Source organism: Dipodomys merriami, unplaced genomic scaffold (assembly GCF_024711535.1).
Source record: "Dipodomys merriami isolate MVZ:Mamm:240054 unplaced genomic scaffold, mDipMer1.0.p SCAF_2, whole genome shotgun sequence".
NCBI lineage: Eukaryota > Metazoa > Chordata > Mammalia > Rodentia > Heteromyidae > Dipodomys > Dipodomys merriami.
Genome location: NW_027203381.1, coordinates 115,253,968 through 115,275,210, shown reverse-complemented (window position 1 = coordinate 115,275,210; position 21,243 = coordinate 115,253,968). Strand labels below are relative to the sequence as shown.

The 21,243-nt window shown below is 49.0% G+C and overlaps 1 protein-coding gene across 1 annotated transcript; it reads left to right on the top strand.

Annotated features, from left to right (window-relative positions):
• Positions 1 to 631: 631 nt before the first annotated feature.
• On the top strand, positions 632 to 6,152 carry Kcne1 (potassium voltage-gated channel subfamily E regulatory subunit 1). Its single transcript, XM_070030629.1, has 2 exons — positions 632 to 703; positions 5,625 to 6,152. Exon 2 carries the CDS (start codon positions 5,681 to 5,683, stop codon positions 6,128 to 6,130), a length of 450 nt encoding a protein of 149 aa, XP_069886730.1. The 5' UTR covers positions 632 to 703; positions 5,625 to 5,680; the 3' UTR covers positions 6,131 to 6,152.
• The last annotated feature ends 15,091 nt before the right edge of the window (positions 6,153 to 21,243 follow it).

The following is a 21,243-nucleotide window of genomic DNA, read 5'->3' as shown; positions in this document are numbered from 1 at the left end:
CTGTCAGTCTGTCTGCCTGCCTACCTGCCTGCCTGTTAGTCTGTCTCTCTGCATACCTGCCTGTCTGTCTGTCTGTCTGGTTGTCTGTCTGCCTGCCTGCCTGCCTGCCTGCCTGTCTGTCTGTCTGGTTGTCTGTCTCTCTGTCTGTCTGCCTGTCTGTCTGCCTGCCTGTCTGCCTGCCTGCTTGTCTGTCTGTCTGCTTGCCTGTCTTTCTGTCTTCCTGTCTGTCTGCCTGTCTGTCTGTCTTTCTGTCTTTCTGCCTGCCTGCCTGCCTGTCTGTCTGCCTGCCTGCCTGCTTTGCCTGTCTGTCTATCGGCCTGCCTGCCTGCTTGCCTGTCTGTCTGTCTTCCTGTCTGCCCGTCTGTCTGCCTGTCGTTTCTCTATTCTCCCCAGGGTCTTTGTGGAATTCAGTTTTCCTGGCCGCAGAGGCCCCGGGGGAGGTGGGGGGAGGCAGGGCGCGGGGTGTCCGGGGCTGGGCGGTCTGTGCCCCAGCTGCTGGCTTAGGACGCACAGGCTGGGCGCCCCGCGGGTACTCAGAGGCCCCTCCTGACCCTCCTCCCTCTCCCTCCTCCCCCTCCCTCCCCCGAGCCGAGCCGGCGGGAGCAGGTTGTCACCTCCCGGGCCAGGGCCATTCTGCGGCCCAGCACTCCAGGCCAGGACTGCAGCCGGCTCTCTGCGCCCGCTGGACAGACAGAAGGCGAGGGTAAGTCCCAGTCTGGGCTCAGTCTCTGGGCTCTGGCTCCCGCACAGAGGACCCCCGGGTCCCTGCAGTGAGTGGTTCAGCGCCTCTCTCCTTCCTGCTCCTTGCCTGTCTTCACTATTTAGAAACCCCAGAAACCCATCTGCCACCATGGCAACAAAACGTTTCCCTATTATGATGATGACCATTATTATTATATGGATATCCTTGTAGAAGATTAGGAACAACACCGAACCCATCAAAAAGAAAATGGGAAATACTTAAAGCAGCGAAGCAAGCTGTGTAGCTGGCCGCCACAAGAGTGCGATCCACCCCAAGGAGAGGAAGGATTTCAGTTTGTTGTCTCAGGGCTTGCTGGCTTGCTCCCCCCCGGCCCCCCAAGGTGCTCAGGTGGGTGGCCAGCCATGTGGCATCGCACGAGAAAACCGGGGACAGCATGCCTATCAGAACTTGGAATGGTGATCGCTGTCGGGAACTTTCCGAATCCACTGGTGGCAGCCCCGAGTCCACCTCACCTAATACCCCTCTCCCTGGCTGCATGTGACTGATCCCTCCCTTGAGTGTGAACGGCAATGCATATGGCAGAACTTCCGGCTCCGTGAAGGAGCCCTGTACCTAGCTGTCATTTATGGTCAAGATGGCAAGGCCCGGATTCACCCGTACCTGAGAGGGAACATGTTCTTTCTGGGTGCTTGAGGCTCCCCATCAGGCCACGCATCCCACTCTCCCCCAGGGAACCATCTGGTAGGCCTTGCCAGGCACAGGTGAATGGAAAGGGAGTCGTGCTGAAAACTAGACCAGGCTTCAGCGGGGCTCGGGAGTGTCCACGCGGTGCTCCTGAGTTTCGGAGGGTGAGATGGCCCCTGTGAGGTCTGGAGTCTTTCTTCTGGCCCCGGGGCATTCGTGCATGCTTGCCTGTAGTGAATGGGTATTGCGTTCCCACCATCGCCAGACATGCCCTTCCTAGTTACTCCAGACAAAATGAAAAGGGACCAAGATCCCTACCTTCAAAAGCTTACCTTTGACACAAAAGACAAACATCGAATGATGAGCACAGGTAAAAAAAAAACTATATTACACTAGTATGTCATAAATTGTACCTCACTAATAAGAACTCCTGATGGGGTGGGGGGGAACGGGGGGGGGTGGAGATGGGAAGGGATGGGAAGGGGAAACAAAGGAGGAGGCAACAATGCTTGATAAGAAATGTACTCATTACCTTGCCCATGTAATCGTAACCCCGCTGTACAGTATTTTCACAATAAAAAAGAAAAAGAAAGAATTCCTGATACGGATGCTGGTAGCTATTTGGGAAGCTAAGATCTGAGGATCTCAGTTTGAAGCCAGCCTGAGAAGGAAAATCTTTGAGACTCTCCACTTAACCACCAAAAAGTCAGAAATGGAGTTGTGATTTTACTAGAGCACCAGCGTTGAGCAAAAAGAAAGAAAGAAACAAACAAACAAAAAACCCTCAGAGACAGAGCCCAGGCCTTGAATTCAAGCCCCAGGACTGGAACACACACACACACACACACACACACACACACACACACACACACACACACACACAATTACTGAGTGCCTTAATTCTCTTAAGAATAAAGTAGATTGGTAGATTGTACTACATATGTAACTATATGGACAATACAGATTGTTAAATGAAAATAAGTCATTTAAAGAAATAGAAGACATATAGAAAAACACACCTCTGATGATCTGTCCAGTAGCCTATTTGCAGAGTCTGGTGTGCTTTATCAACTATTCACTATTTTTATTCCCATCGCAATGGTATTGAATGCACTTTTAATTCCCATCAACTCAGCAAACCCTTGTTGTAACTAGCATTCTTGAGTGCTTGAATTGGGATTTACATAGACAGGATGTTTGTATCTCACCTTCAGAAGCTTCTAGAAGGAAAAGCTCAGGCACAGCTATAAATCATTCCCATATAATTAGACTAGAATCCACATTAGAGGAGAGATATAAGCAAGGCATTCTTAGGGACTAAGGAGGGTAGATGAGGCCCAGGTAGGTAGGGAGGGTAGGAAAGGAGAGCGTCACGCATAGTTTGTCACAGAGCCAGATTTGCAAGGACCAGTAGAATTATATTATTATTATTATTATTATTATTATTATTATTATTATTATTGAACTCAGGGCCTGGGTAACATCTGTGAGACTTTATTTTGCTCAAGGCTAGCTCTGCCACTTGAGCCATAGCTCCACTTCTGGCTCTGTGTGTGTGTGTGTGTGTGTGTGTGTGTGTGTGTGTGTGTGTGTGTGTGTGTGTGCTTCATTGGAGTCTCATGGTCTTTCCTACTCAGGCTGGCTTCAAACTGTGATCCTCAGATCTCAGCCTCCTGATTTGGATTACAGGCCTGAGCCGCCAGTTCTCAGCAAAGAATTTTTAAAATGAAATGATATACATGCTCCCCCTATAGAGAGCATCAGAAGCAAAATGAAGAGGTGAGACCACTTGAGAAAAACCCTGTGGTATGTGATCATGGTTCATTTCATTATTCCCACCTCTTAGATGGAGAAACCGAGGCTCACTGGCTTTATTTCAACTGTTGTCCATTCTCTTTCCAAAATGCTCAGCTCTTTCCACCCTGAGTGTGACTGGGTCCTGGGTCCCAGTGTGCCGAGTGGACCCTCTGATGTTCAGTGTTTGTCATCCATAGAGCCCACATCCCAGTCTGTAACCCACAGAAGGACCTGGTCCCAGAACCAGACTCCCTAGGCAATGTCACTCACCTTTCTGATCATGAGATCAGTCAGGTTCTGTGCCTGTGCAGCTCATCCCAGGTCCTAGAGACCTGACCACCCAGTGACCTGTAACCCTGAGGAGATGGACACACAGAAGACCAAGACAAGGCTAGCTCCCAGCTCAGAAGGAACAGATGGCTCCTGTTGTCTTCTTACCTGCTAGGGGGTAAAAACCAATGATTCTAGAATTTGGACACAGGCACGAAAGTCTCTAGAGGTGGGGTCCAGTCATAAAATGTTGTGAGGGCTTCCAACAAGGCTTCTAACAGGGCTTCTCTCCAGGTCAGCAGCATCTGAACGTGCCAGTACCCCACGCCTGTAATCCTAGCTACACAAGAGGCTGAGATCTGACCATCCAGCTTCAAAGCCAGCCCCAGCAGGAAAGCCTAGAGATTCTTATCTCCAACTGATCACCAATAAAGTCAGAAGTAGGGGTGTGTGGCTTTAGTGGTCGAGTGCTAGCCTTGAGCAAAAAAAGTGCAAGGAAAGCACCCAGGCTCTGAGTTCAAACCCCAGGACGGGACCCAAATAAAACAAACCCAAAGCTTCAGTTTTTCCACCCAGACCTACTGGATCATAAATTCTCAGAAACCTACATTTCAACCAAGCACTTCTCAAGTATGTTAAATGGCCCAGGTTTTCAAAAACAGATATTTCTGATTGCTTTCTCTAGCTACAGAAAATGGCCCAGGTTTTCAAAAACAGATATTTCTGATTGCTTTCTCTAGCTACAGAAATTTTCATCTGGTTTTAAGTAATAAGTCCTTTGAGTAAATACAACATGAATTAACTGCAGAATTTACCTTATGGAGTTATAGGTTCTAAACCAATGATCATTTGGGTCCTCAAATGTTGCCTGCCATAATTTCTGGTCTGTAAGAACTCCCTAATAGTAATTGGTAGCAGAATGATTTGTCATGTGTAGTTGCTCTAGGGTTTGGGAAAGAAAATTACATCGTCAGCTCGACTTGTCCTTTTTTGGGGCAATGTGCTATGCGTCCCTGAGTGGTTTCTAGTCATTTAAAAAGACATTGTTGAGCTTTGAGTTTGAATCTGTTGTCAAGTAAGTCCTACAGACACCATGTTTACCTTCAGTCTCTTCAGGTCACACAACCTTCCTACTTTTAGTAGGTCTTTGTAGCAATCTGTGAAAGCCACAGACAAGCTTTGCTTATCCTTCCTGACTGATCCTCTCCACAAGGTAAAGGAGGGAGACAGCTATGGGCAAAGAGAACCTAAAACCTCAACACCTCAAGGTTTTCAGCTTCAATTTCTTAGCAAGGTGGGAAACCCAGTGAAATCAGTGTGTTCATTTCCTAGCATATGCCAGCAATTCAAAGCCAGAAGCCAAATGCCTTCCTGTCTCAAAAGAGAGAAAGGCAGCTGGCCAGCGTCCAGGCAATTGCCCAGACTGTATGATTGTGAAGTTGCAGGACCAAGGTGCCAGTCCAACATCTGCGTCCTTTTGCTCCTCTGTACATGTTCTGAGACAGTGGCGTGGGCTGGGGCCCCTGGCCCTTCTTGGGTCCCCTGTTACACTGGGGACTAAATTTCCAGCCCTTGAACTTCTAGGGAGACCCATTAAAACCATAGCAACCTCCCAGTGGGCATTACCCCCGAGGGTGGCCTGGAGTCGCTCTGTCCACTTAGTCAGATTAGCCACCAAGAACACGTGTACAGAATGTGGGTTTTCCTCAGATTTGCAGGAGAGCAAAGATGAAGTTGTCTGTTCATCTTTGCCCATGGAGTTCACGGTCCATGCAGCACCCACCTGTGTGGGCCTCCACAAGCTTTGGGCAACAGCTATATGTAAGGGTGGCACAGTTGTAGGGCAGAAAAGAAAGGCCCAGTGAAATTATATGATCCAGTGCTTTTTATGTCAACTAAAATGCATGCACACACCGCACCATAGCCAGTGATACACATTATTAGAACTCAGTCTAACTGCCATTTTGATGTATGTGGGGGGAAAGGGGGAGGAGGAGGGATGACGTAATGAATGGAAAGGAAAGAAAACCAATGTATCCATTGATCCATAGGAAAGAATTGTACAGAACCAAGATGGCCCCTATCAGCTCCGTCCCTCTCCTGAGATATTGAAGAACACTGACCCGACGCGTGCATTTGATTTCATGTTGCTTTTTTTTTTTTCTTTTAGAAAGTTTACCCAGGAAGTTCACTTTTCCCACCGGGGAGCGTGGAAGTCCATCCAGTATGATCCTGCCGAATTCCACGGCTGGGACATCGTTTCTGACCACCTGGTGGCCAGGGACAATTCCGCAGGGCAGCAACGCGTCCGCGTCAGGCCTGGCCCGCAGGGCGCCCCCGCTTGGGGACGATGGCAGGCTGGAGGCGCTCTACATCCTCATGGTGCTGGGCTTCTTCGGTTTCTTCACCCTGGGCATCATGCTGAGTTACATCCGCTCCAAGAAGCTGGAGCACTCGCACGACCCGTTCAACGTGTACATCCAGTCAGACGCCTGGCAGGTGAAGGACAAGGCCGTGTTCCAGGCCCGAGTCCTGGAGAGCTTCAGAGCCTGTTATGTCCTGGAAAACCAGGCGGCTGTAGAACAGCCCCACACGCACCTTCCCGAGCCCAGGCCTTCATCAGGGGTCCCAGCGGATGGTCAGGAGCACCGCATGGAAACCCTGTCTTTGGAATAACATAATTCTCTTCTCTCCCGTATGAATTCTTCCAGATTTCTTGTGTTACTGTCAGGTGAAGGAGAAATTAGGGACACCTTTTTATTTGAAATCATATTTCTTCTGTACTAGACTATTATTTTGTTCCCACCATGTCTGTCTTTGTCTCGTTAGGTCTGGCAGCTTTTTAATTAGTGGTCAGCATGTAAAAAATTAAGAGATTGCACAGCTTCTCTTACAAAAACCAGAAATCTGCCCAGGTTTTATGGGTGTTACCCCCTGCCTGCAAAAGCCAGGGATGAGCAGCAGCCCCAGCTCTACGAGCAGGACCCCTCCCCCGCGCCCCACCTCGCTGCAGCGTCACTCCGGACTCGCCTTTCTCCATTCCGCTATGCTGTAGAGTGCTGGCAGATCTAACTGTCCCAGGTGGCCACATTTTCCTTAATCTCAAGCTCCTGGGCTTGAGTTTTTGAGCCCCTCCAAAAACATTATCCATATTCTAAAAGAATCGTAGTCATATCAAGAGCATACACCAACTCCTTTGTACAACTACTAGAATCCCAGACAATGTGTTTCCTACAATTCCTTGAAGCTAGTAGAGGTGGGAGTGATGAGTCCAAGTCATCTTTGAAAAGAACAGGACCTGCCTGCCACTGCCTGGCTTCCCTTCCCTCTGGCTAAGACATGGACAGGTGTTGAGTGGGTTTGACTAGGAAAGAACAATTGACTCCCAGATAGGCAGAGGAGGAATCTGGGGCCTGGGCAAGGTCCTGAGGCAGGAATTCCTCACCTGGCTGGCTTGCCTACCCAGTCACAGCTCCTGGGAAGTGGAATACAGCCCTACTCCATCCATTGTTTAAGTCTCTGTTCAAGTAGCAGAGTCTGTATTCCTACTAACACACCTACCTTAGAGGACCCCTTAAGAGTGATATTCCCCAGGGCAGGGAATGTGGCTCAGTGGTAGAGTGCTTGCCTAGCATGCATGAAGCCCTGGGTTCAAATCCTCGTAATCACATAAACAAAAAAGAAGAATGACATCCCCAAACTTGCCACAAGCATGGACCAGCCTTTACCCTTGTCATTTCTATGCGCAGCGACTCCACGCACACACCACGCACACATCTTCCATATTCTCACCCCTTCCCCAGAACCCCCGCCCCCCAGTCTAGGAGGAACTTACTTTCTAATAAGACTGAGTAGAGGAGTAAAACTAATGTCCCCTTCAGAATATACCGAGAGGGACGTTCCTCAGTTCCAACAGAAGGAGAGAGGAGCTCCCCCACCTCAAATAGCCCAGGGCAAGGGGTGGGGGTGGGCACCATGGTGGTAGGGTTTTTTGAGGCAAAATTCCTGTTTTGTGGGTTGGATTGTGTTTCTAGAAAGATACGTTGAGATGCTCAGCCCTGGCTCCAGTGAGTATAACCTTACTGGGACGTGGTCTTTGCAGATAATCGAATGGAGGTGAGATCATCAAACGGGGGGGGGGGGTCTTCATCTTCATCCGGTGCTCCCAGTGTCCTGATAGACAGGACACGTGGACATGGGACTGGGGAAAATGCCCTGAGATGAGACCGCAGAGGTGGAAGGGATGTGGGCAGAAGCCCAGGTCCACGGAGGGTGGATGGCCAGGGATAGAAGCTGGGGAGGAGCAAGGAACCGTTCCCGTCCTGGGTGTCTGGGTTTCAGACTTCTGACCCTCGAGTTGTGAGATGTCTGTTTGTTGTTCGAGCCCTCAGCTTAAGAGACTCACCAACGAAGGTAGCATCTGCTCCCCCCCCCGCCCCCCCCCCCCCCCCGCTGAGCCAGCCCTCCTTTCCCAGGGCCCTCTGCCCTGGCAGTCTCTGAGAACCAGGGCTCCTGGGTGCCAGCCTCCTCCCACTGCCACCTGTGGCACTGGGGCCTATGGCACGGTGGCATCTGGAAACTCACCTGTCTGGGCCTGGCTGGAGGGGAGGGGCTGCTTCCCAGGAAGCAGTTTAAAACCCCCACGCATTACTGACGAAACGCAGCCCAGGGGCGGCTCTGGCCCTCCTCGGACAGACAAACCTGGCCTGCGTGCTCTGCTCTCTGCTCTGTGCTAGACGATTCTCAGTGAGTGTCAGGACATCCCTGCGGGGGACCCTGGGGGGCTCCTGCCTGTGAGTCCCAATGTCCCTGGTGGGTGATTCTTCCGTTCCTGGAGCTCTGTGGAACTTCAAGGACAGCAATGGACATGATATTCGATCTGACCCCTGGAAGCTCCCTGGGCCACGGGTGCCCAGCTGTGGCTGCTGGCAACTCCCAGCCCCAGTGCGAGGCAGACCCTGCTCCACACAGACACGTGTGGAAGACGCGGGGAGGGGCCCAGAGCACTCATGACGTGCAGTGTGACCTTGGGTGGCACTCTGACCTTGCTGTCCCAGACACACAGCCAGGCCCTTATCACGTCTCACTGAGATTCCTGTGCCTAATAAGGCAGGGGTGGCCAGGCCGGTGTTGTTAGTACTTCCTGCCCTGGTGGACAGGCCTCTTGCTCAGTTTCTCTCCCCTCTCTCTCTCTCTCTCTCTCTCTCTCTCTCTCTCTCTCTCTCTCTCTCTCTCTCTCTCTCTCTCTCTCTCTCTCTCTCTCTCTCTCTCTCCTCTTTGCTCCCTTCTTTGTTTTTAAAGGGAGCTGGGGAAAGGTAGGGGGGAATCAGTAGAACCATGGATTGTCATGTGCTCACTTCCATGTTTGAAAGTCTGACTCCACACGCATAGATCGCTTGCTGCACAGATACTGTGATCTCAGCTCCTTACAAACAGAGTATTTTGTCTGCAACATTGTAGGTGGGTAGCACATTGAACAACACTTTTTGCTATATTAAGAAAACAATCATAAGTAAAGACTTTTATCACACTCTGGTGTGTTTGCTCTTTTTTTTAAGTTATCTTTAAGTAGTTGTACAACGGCACTGGTGTTTGCTATTAATATAACTATGATGCTGTTCGATTGTGGATAATAGTTTTTGAAGCCCAGGGACTTGAGGAAATGGAAAATGTGGCTGCTGGACAGAAACATATGCCATTGACATACAGCATAACAGAATGGAGAAACACAGGCCCTCTTGATGCTGGAGATCAAAAGCAAAGGAGCAAAGTCACAGCAGAGGAAGGTGGCATGCTGTGGAGGTGTCCTTGTAAAGCTGGGGACCAGCCGGGAGCCGGTGGCTCAGCCTGTCATCCTGGATACCCAGGAGGCTGAGATCTGAGGATCATGGTTCAAAGCCAGCCAGGGCAGGAAAGTCCGTGAGACTCTTATCTCCAATAAACCACTAGAAAACCGGAAGTGGCACTGTAGCTCAAGTGGTAGAGCGCTTGCCTTGAGCTGAAGAGCTGAGGGACAGCGCCAGGCCCAGAGTTCAAGGCCCACGACTGGCCAAGAAAAAAAAAAAAGTTGGGGGCTGCTACTCAATTCCTCATTTCTGCAGGCAGTGACAATGCACAGAAAGTCTTGGCAGATTTCTGTTCTTTTTTGTTTTTGTTTTTGTTCTTTTTTTGAGTAGCTGTGCAACCTCTTCGTTTTTAGATGCTGGCACGCAATTACAATGTTTGTGTGTGCATCATGCCTTGAACTCAGGGTGTCATGCTTGTTCAGCTTACTTGTTCACAGCTGGTGCACTACTCCTTGAGCCATGCCTCCAGGCTGGCATTTTTGGAGATGGAGGAGTCTTGAGGACTTTTCTGTCCTTTGAATCACAACCCTCCATGTCTCAGACTCCAGAGAACTAAGCTTACAGCAGCACTGGGCTTAACCATTAATAATAATAATAATAATAGATGAGGCATTGAAGAAGCCGAGTTCCAGATGATGACACCGTGATCTGAAGTGCTGCCTTCACCCATGCCTGGAGCTTCTGTCCCCTCCGGACGGGACGCTATGGTAACTCCACAGTGAGAGTTAGAAAGGGGCTCACAGGCCAGGAACACAGGACAGAGTGACTGTCCTGAATCCTAACCAGGAGGTGACATCCCCAGGGGCACAAACAAGACACAAATGCTAACTCAGGCTGACGTTGCCAAGCGCAGGCTAGCAGGGCTGGGGCCACTGAAGAAATGCACACAGATGATGACTGGTACATTCTTTCAGCGTGCGCTGCCACAGGACACACTTTTTAAATTCTAAAAGAGAAGAGGAGAAAGGCAGAGAGCAATCGACATCACACAGGCGTTAGCCTGACCTGAGTAAAGCCTAGTCAGAGATGTGCTAGAACACTGGACCACGACCCTCTGAAGGCCTTCCGGGCGTGGCTGCCCCCTGGTGGCCACTTGGAGAATACTTCTCACTGCATGGGAAGCCTGAGTTTGTGTAGCCAGTCAAGCCAGGGCCTGCGTAAGACAAAGTGAGGTGCTCTAAATGGCCTCAAACACCCTAAGGTGAAAGGTTAGAGGTTAAAGCTCCATCTTGCCATCTATTTGGGGGGAGACAGGACCCACTGTGCGTCCCCCCCTCTGAAGTAGGAGGAGGAATGCTCAGAGAGAGGGAAGAGCCTCTGAAGTCACAGATTGGAATTCTTGGCAACCATGTCTCCTTTCTTTTTCTGGGCTCTTCTGGGCCCTTTGCATTCTAGGGCTGCACTACTCTTCTTTCCAGCCCTTGGACAATAATCACCTGCCCTGACCCAAGATCCCTTCATTTCCAGGCCTGTGACTGTTGGTGTTCCGCCTGGGGAAAGGGATTCACATCTGCACACCCCTGGAAGACTTTCTACTCACCCCACCCCTCCTCGATGAAGGACTCTGGCGACGGCTAAGGATGAGACTCCCAGCCCTGGGCAGGTGTGTCCAAAAGGGGGGGTGTGGGCCATTGTGGGGGAGAACAGACAGCACACATCACCACGCCCACCAGCCCCTGCTTCCCTGAGGATGACAGGAACGATTCCCAGCGACTGGTCACTCCTCAGAGTCACACAGGAGCTGCATCTGGTCCCACAGTACGGAGGAGTTCCTGGCAGGTGACTTAATCAACGGGGGCAGCATGGCTTCGGCCATTCAAGTTTTAGGTGTCAAGAGGGCTTGTGACAGAGACCTTCATGTTAGGCCCCCTGCCACTACACAGTTTGGCCAGGTGGGGTGGGCACGAGGTCTCAGCACAGGCTTAGGGGTGCGGTGGGAAGAAAAGTTAACCTTCTGCTATAGCTGAGCGCGGCCCCTGGAGTAGGACTGTGGCTGCCCAAGAAAGGGGCTCTTAGAGCAGTTCTAGGCTCCCAGATGAATCAGGAGGAAGGCACAGGGATTTCTCACATGCCCTGGGCCTGCCCACTGTCCACACCAGCGTTGGCTGTTGGTTGTAACTGATGAACCACGCTGATGTCACTGTCATGATCACGCGAAGCCCAGACTTCCCATTCAGTCTTGGTGTTGTTTGGACAAACAGGCAGTGCATGGATCCAGCATTGTAATGTCCTAGAATCGTTTTTCTACCCTAAAAAGTCTCTGTGCTGGGTCTGGGAAGGTGGCTTAGTGGTAGAGTGCTTGCCTGGCTTGCATGAGGCCCTGGTTCCATTCCTCAGTACCACATAAACAAAAAGCAAATAAAAGAATAAAATGAGAAGTCTCTGTGCCTCAACTTTCTAGCCCCCTTTCCTGTCTCAACAGCACCCTCTGTTGGAAGTTCTTGGACTGGTGTTCAGTAGCCGCTCCCTTAGGGGCCTGGTGGTTATAGCAGGCTCTCACCACAAGGGGGAAGAGCATCCTTCCGTACCACCTAGTTCTGGGTGCAAGAATTCCGAGGTGCAACTTGACTTCCAGGGCATGTTGATGAGAGGCTTGCGGGCAGCACCAGGTCACTCTGCCAGGGAACCACTGAATTACCAAAAGCCCATATCGATCACATCAGGACAACCTGCAGGTGAGTGGGTGTGGCCATCTCTTGATTTTGAAAGGCTGACTGAACTCTCTCAATTTCACTAATTCAGATCAGCCTGTAAGAAAAGGCAAATCAGGTGCACAGGTGGATTAGATTTAAAATACTTGCGACAAGAATTTCAATTTAGTATTTTTCAGATCAGGTCGAGGGGTTGTTGCTGTTGCTTGTTTGTTGATTTGTTTTCCCAGAACTGTAATCTTCTTACCTAGGCCTCTTGCATATTAGGGCTATGTCACCACACCTGGCTTATTTGTTGAGATGGGGTCTCACTTGTTTTCCCTTGGGCTGTCCTCAAACAGTAATCCTCCTATTCTCTGCCTCCTGAGTAGTTGGGATGACAAGCCTCAGCCAATTTGTGCAGCTCCAAACTTTTCACTCTGAAAAAAAAAAAGAGAATTGTTTTATTTTTTAACATAGAAACCAGGTGAAAACTAAATGAGTCATTAAAAGTTACCACCCAGAAACAGAGATACTTTGACTATACAAGGATATTCCACTCTTATTTGCAAACAAGGTGTATGACACAGGAATCTGCACCATACTGCCCCTCCAATTTAGCACCATATTAACGATTCTTTATTACTACACAGGCATCTGCTTCATTCTTTTTTGGGGGAGGTGGAGGTACAAGATGTGAAATCATGCCACATGCTCTTCCTCCACTTGCTTGCTCATGGCTGGTTCTCTACCACTTGAGTCACACCTCTATGTTACTGGCTATGTTACTGGTTATTTTGGAAGTGAAGTCTCACAGACTTGGCCTAGCTTTGACCCTTGATCTCTGGATCTCAGCCTCCTGATTGGATAAGATTATTACTTCATTGTTTTGATGCCTGCAAAAGAGCCAGTCATGTGCATTTCCACACCACCTCTAACTTTCCACTCTCGATGGACATCCAGGTGGTTTCCTATCTTTGTCTTAAAACAAACAAACAACAGCAACAACAACAACAAAAAACAACAGCGGGGTGGGGACAGGATCTGCGTGTGTCCAGTAAACACACTCACACCTGGAGCCCCAAAGTCCTAGACTATGAGTGACAGGTCAGAAAGCGAGCGTATGAATGTTCAAGGTTAATGATGCCAATTATCCTAATAGTGATCATGATGACACTGCTGACAGCTGTGGGGGTCAGCTAATCTGTGGACAGTGAACAGACCCATTTTACAGATTAGCTTTTCTCATCCACGCTTCATAATTTTAATTTGTATGGATGCTATTCTGAGCAAGAGCCAGCATATTTTTTCTGGCTGGACCTGGTTCAAACCACAATCATCAGAGCTCATCCTGCTGAGTAATTAGGATGACAGAAAGTCCAAAATTCCTGCAAGTTTTGAGTCTCCTTCCAGACTTTCTTCTGCACTTTTAATTTGTCTGCCCATTGATATGCCTAGGATCAACCACTTTTAATTTCTGTGGCTTTAAAGTTAATTTTTATTCTTGTTGGTTGTTAATGTTTAATATTCCTGAGATACTAACAGCCAAATGTATGTCATCATGTGTGTGGTTAAATTCTGTGGTTCTAAAAAATGTATTTTATATTTTGAGAGTATGGAGCTCAGAATTGTCAGATTAGATCTGCCTTATTGACCACAATTACATATTTAGATCTCTCTCTCTCTGTCTCTCTGTCTGTCTGTCTCTATATATATCTATATAGATATATATCTATATATATCTATATAGATCTCTCTCTCTCTCTCTCTCTCTCTCTCTCTCTCTCTATATATATATATATATATATATATATATATATATATATATATATACACACACACACACACACACACATATATTGGTCGTGGGGCTTGAACTCTGGGCCTGGGCGCTGTCCTTGTACTCTTCAGCCCAAGGCTATTAGCACTCTACCGCTTGAGCCACAGCACCACTTCTGGTTTTCTAGTGGTTTATTTGGAGTTAAGAGTCTCACAGACTTTCCTGCCTGGGTTGGCTTTGAACCATGATCCTCAGATCTCAACCTCCTGAGTAGCTAGGATTACAGGCATGAGCCACCAGTGCCAGCTAGATGTTTATATTTTACTTAACATGTTTTGTCTAGTTCATTTTGCATGGAGTGATAAATGAAAATTGCCTTCTTCTAAATGCTTTTGGGTTTTTTGTTGTTGTTATTTTGTCGGTCATGGGTCTTGAATTCTGGGCCTGGATGCTGTCCCTGAGCTCTTCAGCTCAAGGCAAGTGCTCTGCCACTTGAGCCACAGTGAACCTTCTGGTTTTTTGGAGATAAACATCTCATGGATGTTCGTGCCTGGCTGGTTTTGAACCATGATCCTTGGATCTCAGTCTCCTGAGTAGTTAGGATTACAGGCGTGAGCCACCAGCGCCCGGCTTTCTAAATGTTTTTAAGGCAATTTTTTTTGTCGTCTCTTATTTCTGAGTAATGTTACTTTATAAGTTCTGATTCTTAGTTACCTGTTGCATTGATCCTCATGCTCTTAAATATTCAGGGTAGACAATAAAGTCTCTTTTGCTCTTGTTTGAACTTATCGAGTGCTTTGTAGGCATCATCCAGCAGCTGGGGACAGAGAATCAATGTGAACACATTTGCCACCCTTAGCTTTGTGGGGTCATTTTTATTGTCACAGTTCATGGGGGATAAAATGACCTGACCCGGCCCCCCACTATAAACAATATGTCCCCAAATGTCAGGTGAGTCTTCCCAAGCTAGATATGAGGTGACATGAAGTGACCTCAAATCCTAGAGGACAGTGACATTAAAAGGTCAGGGAAGGGAACAAATACGCAGAGCATTCGTGCATATGCATGCGTGTATTTGTGTGTATGTGTGTGCGTGTGTGTGTGTGTGCGCGCGTGTGCACGTGTGCGCGTTACCGGCAAAACTCAGAGCCTCCTGTTCATTCTAGATGCTTTTCTTTCTCATGACTGGTGTTTTACCACTTAAGCCATACCTCTAGCCCAGCATTCTGCTGGTTCATTGGCATTTCTCAGACTTCTCTGATTAGCGAGGCTTACAGGCATGAGCCACCAGCACCGGGCTCAATCTCTAGACCATGGAAACTGGCTGGTGAGGTCTGCTTCTAGAACATTCTCCTGAGACAGAACCTCAAGTGTGGATCTCAGCATGTGTCCACGGACATTAAAAAGACACAGACATCCTGAAATGCCAAAGCCCTTGTTTCTTCTCTTTTCAAGAAGTCTTGAGAGACTCAGGTCCATGGGGAAGGAGGCTGAAGTTCTCCCTTCCAGAGCGGCACTGCCCGGGTGAGTGGTTTTGTTTGTCTGCCAAGATTGTTTAGATGGAAACAAAGGCGCACACAGGCTGGAAGGCGATCCTCCCCCTGCTGGAAGGTGATCCTCACCCTGGCGGGGTTCAGGCTGTCCCAGGGCACTGTTGCGTAAGCTCTCAGGAATGACAAGGACTTGGTGTCGGCCACACAGCTGGACTGGGCAGGTGGCTGACACTTCCTGCCTAGCCGGAGCCTCTGACCAGCGTTGGGCCTTGTGCACGGAGCTGTCCGCAGCCGGGCCTCACGGACTCCCAGCGGTGTTTGCGTTTTCCATCCTCTTTCCTCCCCCCCCCACGGGTGTTCTGCAGTAAAGAAACAACAGGAAGAACTTGGTACGGAAGCACAAATGTGGTTCTGTGAGTTGTCCCAAACAGAACGCTGGCTGGTCAGGGGTGATTAAGGACACAGGTCAGTTTTGGCCACCAGGGAGTTTGAAGGTCATCCCTATGTCTCCGTAAACACAGCTGACAATTCGATCTGGGGCATAAAACAAGTTCTGGCTTGAAGGCGATGTTCAACGAATAGAAGGAGAATGTCAGACACGCCATCTCAGAAACCGGAGAGCGATGTGGCACCACACTGGCCGCTTCCTTGAGCATCAATGTCTCTGTGCTCTTCTTTCAATGTTATTGGGATTTGACCTCAAGTCCTTGTGCTTGCTAGGCAGGAGCTCTACCACCGCAGCCACTCCACCAGCCCTTTTTGTGCTGGATATATTTTGAGCTTGGGTCTTGCTGAATCCCTGACTTCAGTGACACACTCCTTGAACATCCCTGAGGCTCTGGATTGGCAGGTGCCCCTTCACAAGCTGGGCACGGAGTCTCATGAATGTTTTTGCCGAGGCTGTCCTCAAATCGAAATCCTCCAATCTCCACCTCCCTAGCAGCCAGGATTAAAGGCTTGAGCCAATGCGCTCCTCTTTCAGGAGGACTAAGTGCCCCTGTCTCACAGCATTCTGAGGAGGAGAAAGCACCCGCCATGGACAGTCTCCCCAGGTCAGCAGCACCTGGGCTGCATGTGGAGCAGAAGAGTAGCTTACTTAAAGGCCATCTTCTCTGAGTCTCTCCCATTTTTCTGGGACCAACATCCGGCCACGAATGGCAAATGCCTCAATTTTACAAATCAGGAACTCTGCAGAGCTTCCTTGTTTCTGTCCAGCTGCCCTGAAAGGCCTGGATGTTGGTGGATACAGACTTTCCCAGGACATGACTTCTCTGTGCAGCCGCCTTGGGGAGGAAATGGGGGGAAAGGAGGGAATGAGATGCCTCCACCTTGACTCACAGATGAGGAAATGGAGGCCAAGTCGTGGACTCCATTTGTTAGAGTCTAGGCCTGATGAGATCCCCCCATAAGAATGCTAAGTTCACCGATGGTCAGAGCCGTTAGTGAGGTCCTAGCAGAACTGGCCATCAAGAGGTGGGGGCAAGCTGGAGGAAAATGGTCTCTGGGGTGTGACTTCGAGGGGCATCTTAACCTCCGCCCTTTATCCAATCTTCTTGCTCTCTCTGCTCCCTGGCTGCCATAGGTAAGCAGCTTAGCTGCATACCCAGGCCAGCCTCTTCCCAGGTCCACAGAGCTGGGGACTGGAGCCTCGGGAAACATGAACCCAAGCAGAGCAGCAAAAAGCCCACACACCGTTCCTGGGTGCATTTCTTACTGAATTTCCAGTTACTCACAGTTAAAATCCTTTGAAGGGAAAGAACATTCGGTGAGAAGTTCCTACTCCAACCCTCCATCTCCCTAGCTCTCTCTCCTCCCCCACATAAATCCTCAGTGCCTCTACAAGCAAAATCAGATTCTCTCTCGTTCTCTCCCTCTCTCTCCCTCTCTCTCCCTCTCTTTCTCTCTCTCCCCCTCTCTTTCTCTTTCTCTTTCTCTCTCTTCCCCCCCTCTCTCCTGAGTCTCATATTCTCTCTCTTCTGCTTTTTTTCTCCATGTAACAAGCTGCCTCCCACATCTCTCCACATCATTACTCAAAAAACTATCTTTTCCCATGGCTGCATAGCATTCTAATCTATGCCTATATTATAACTTTCCATGGTTTTATTAGAATATAAATTCACATCTCATAAAATTCACCCATTTTTATGATTTCTAATATAACCAGTGCAATTTTATATCTTTAATTACCCCTGAAAGAAATTTTGTAGCGTCAGTCACCACCCTTCTCCTCAATTCTCCTAAGGCAGTAATGAGTTTTTAGAGATTGCCTATTTTATAGACATGCACCCATACAATATGTGATCCATACTAATTGGTTTCTTCTACTAAACGTGGGATTTCCAAGGATTGTTCGCAGAGTACATCACTGCCCCTTGCTTCTCGTTGCAGAATACCCCAGTGCATGGCTACTCCATGGTTCATCCATCCTTTCCTTCTATTCATTTTGGGTTATTATCAATAATGCTAATATTAAAGTTTGTATTCCAGTTTCTGTGTGGGCTTGAATTCTCATTTCTCTTATGTAGACCAGGGACAGAAGCACGGAATCTGTGGTCTGTGTTATAATATACTTAACCAGCTCCCACTGATGGCAAATTAAAATACATCTTGAAAGCCATCAGCCCTGGCCAATGTGGCAGCACCTTGGCCCTGAAAAGCAAGGCTAGGGTCCGGGACTGTGGGCCCCGCTAGCCTTCACCTTTGCCTCACCCTGAGCCTGTTCTGGACAACTATTTCTCTAGACTCTTATTCCAGTATTGTCTAGCCAAGTCTCCCCACCGTGCTCTGTGAGTCTTGGGTCTGGGAAAAGAAGAGCATGGCTCACACAGGCTGGCTCAAGAACCCACTCCCCGCTGCCCTTGTGCTGGGCTTCCTCCCTCCTGTGGGGCACCCTTTCTGTGCAAGAGGAAGCTGGTGACTTCTGGCCAGGGAGCTTCCTGGGCTTGTGACCCTGGGCACGCCTGGCTGTTGACCACGCCTGCTGCAGGTGTAGAGCAGGACGAACAGGAGCCATCCAGCATCCCAGCTGGAGAGCTGGTTCCGGAAGGCACCGCTGCCGTCCTTGTGGGCGCGGGAGGGCTCCCAGGCTCCCCCAAACCAACACCTCTTCAGCTGTTCTTTTGCTTTAGAACCATTTATTTTTAATAAGCCAAAGCCAGGAAGTGATTTTTGTTGCTGCCGTGGTTGTTTCTTCTGAGCCAGCCGAAGACCGATCTACTGAAGACCTAGAATGAATTAAACGAGAGGAAATCCACCCGCTCGCTGTCCGCTCAGCTTCGGCTCAGGACGTCTCCCACGCCCTCGTGGGCCTGGCTGTGTGGGCACCCAGCGCCCTCCTGCCCCCTCCCACGGCGGCGGCTGACCCCCGCCAAGGACACCGCCGGCGCCTGCACTGTGAGTATCTGGCGAGGACACAGGTGTGCCATACTAGAATTCTTTCTTTCTTTCCCAGCATGAACTTACAGACTGCATGCATAGCCTACAGGACGCAGGCTGGGTTTATTCACTGACATACAACCTGGCTTCCTCTCATCTATTTTTTTTTTTAAAGAAAGGCATTGCAGTAATGAATGTACTGCGTTTCTCTCGTGCGGGAAAGCATGGCCTGGTTTCAAATGTCTTCCTAAGCTTAGCTGGGTGGATGTTATTCTGTACTGGAGATAGCAAATCACATCCTATGTAACCCTTTCCAGAAAGTTTTAGGAGCCTGGACCTCTGTTCTGAATGTAATTTCTCTTGTGTCAATTAAAATTTTTTTATTTGGGGGTTGGTTTGTTGTTTTAGGGAAAATAATGATGAGATCCCCCCACACACACCTTGCTTTCTTACTTTAAGGTCATAAATCTTTCCATGAAGCTGGTATAAAACACACAGTTGTACCCTTACTTCTGAATGACTGATTGGATGTAATTAAATCTGCTGCTTTATCCCGGGCTTGTTGGATGTGGTTTAGCAAGTTCTTCTTTAAGCAGTTTCTCTCTCCATCTAAAACGGAGAAGCTAATTCCCTCCCTCTGAAACTGTCAGAAAAATAACACAGCTTCTCCCAGCCTTCCATTAGCCACAATAGCGACAAATGTATGTCAAGTGGGACACACAAGCCAAGGCTGTGCACGCGAGGCTGAGATGTAACTGTCTCATGTCTGCTCCACACATGTCCACGCAGAGCAAGGAACGGCACGCGGGGTGCAGTGGGGTCCAGAATCCACGAAGCCGGCCGGGCGCTGCCTGGAGGGTCACGTGCTGTGTTCTTGGTTTCCTTTTCTCCTCAGCAGGGAAAGTTTTGAATTCAACAGCAATTAAGATCGCAATCTCCTGAACTGTGCAGGGCACTGGTGTCTTTCCCGGGCGGGACTGCACCCGGGAGATGAGAAAGCGCCAGCTTGTGCTTGTTCGCTTCTAGTCTTCTCCTGAAAATAAGTGCATCTGGGATCTGCCAAAGTATGTGCAGAGAAATGGCCATCTCCCCTACCCAGTTCTCCTCCTCAGGGGCCACTGCAGGGGCTCGTTTCCTGAACACTCTCCCCGAGGCGTGGTGTATTGCTGCAGCTGGGGAAGCGTCCTCACGGGCTTTGCACACCTCACACGTGTCTCTCTTCTCTCTTGCCTCTCTGTCTCTGCTCCCCCCCCTACTTTCTTCTCTTCCTGGCCACCATGAGGAAAGCAGCTTCTCCGCTCACAAGCTCCCTCCCTGCTGTGCTGCCTGCTACAGGCCCCAAAGCAGCGGCACCCGCACAGCCTGAATCCTCTGAGACTGTGGCCCACACAGCCTGAATCCTCTGACTCTGGATTTCTCTGTTTCAGAGGAGGAAAGCTGACACATACACATTCACAAACAGCAGACAAAATATGCTAGCCTTTCTATGTGACTGAGGGTTCTTAAAGTTATTTATTAATAGTTAATGCTTTTAAAAAAAACATCTCCTTTCTATGAGTATATATTGTCCCATGACACGGAAGTTCCAAAGTGGATTAACCGTCTCCCCGATAACACGATTCAGGCTGTTCCGAAACCTCAGCCAACACAAGCAAGGCTGTAATGACTATCCTTAAGCACCCAGCTGTCCCTTGGTGTTCCTGAGGGCTTACATTTCAGGGCCCTCACAGATAGAAATTCAACAGAAGCTGAAATCATTCACCGTAACATAGCACCGTATTGGCCCCTCTCAGATGTACATCTTCTCACATACTCTAAATCACCTCTACATTACTTAGGATAACTGAGGCACACTCAGAATTTCTTGGGGCGCACTGTTTAGGGAATAACATCAACCAAATACGTGTACGTGCTCAGTACAAACTATGTGTCTTTTTCTTTTGTTGCTGGTCCTGGGATCTCAAGCTCTTCTTCTTCCTCGTGACTGGTGTTCTATCACTTGAAATACATCTCCATCCAGCAGTGAATTGGAGTCTCACAGATTTTTATTCCTGGGCCAGATTCAAGCAGTAATCTTCAGATCTCAGCCTCCTGATTTGGATTACAGGTGTGAGCCGCTGACACCTGGCTCCAATCTCTTTCTTTGCCAGTCAAGTCCGGGGATGGTAGGACTCAATGATTCAGAGGCCTGACTGCCCATTGGTTCAGATGTGTTTTAGAGCATCTTTGGGATAAGTCATTAGAGGGGAAATGGCTAGTCAAGAGTAAATGTATTTGTACTACCAGAACTTGCCAGCATGTCTCCAATATCAGGGTGTGGGTTCACACTTGATACCCAGGGATGTTTTCATGTGGCCAATCCTAAAACATCTTTTGTTGTTGTTGTTGGTTGTGGGGCTTGAACTCTAGCCTGGGCACTGTCCCTCAACTCTTCAGGTCAAGGTGAGCACTCTACCACTTGAGCCATAGCACCACTTCTGGTTTTCTGGTGGTTAATTGGAGATAAGCACCTCACGGACTTTTCTGCCTGGGCTGGCTTTGAACCGCGATCCTCAGATCTCAGCCTCCTGAGTAGCTAGGATTATAGGTGTGAGCCACCGGTGCCCAGCTCTAAAACATCTTGAGTTTGCAAACCTGTTATCAAAATATTATTTTTCAGCTTAAA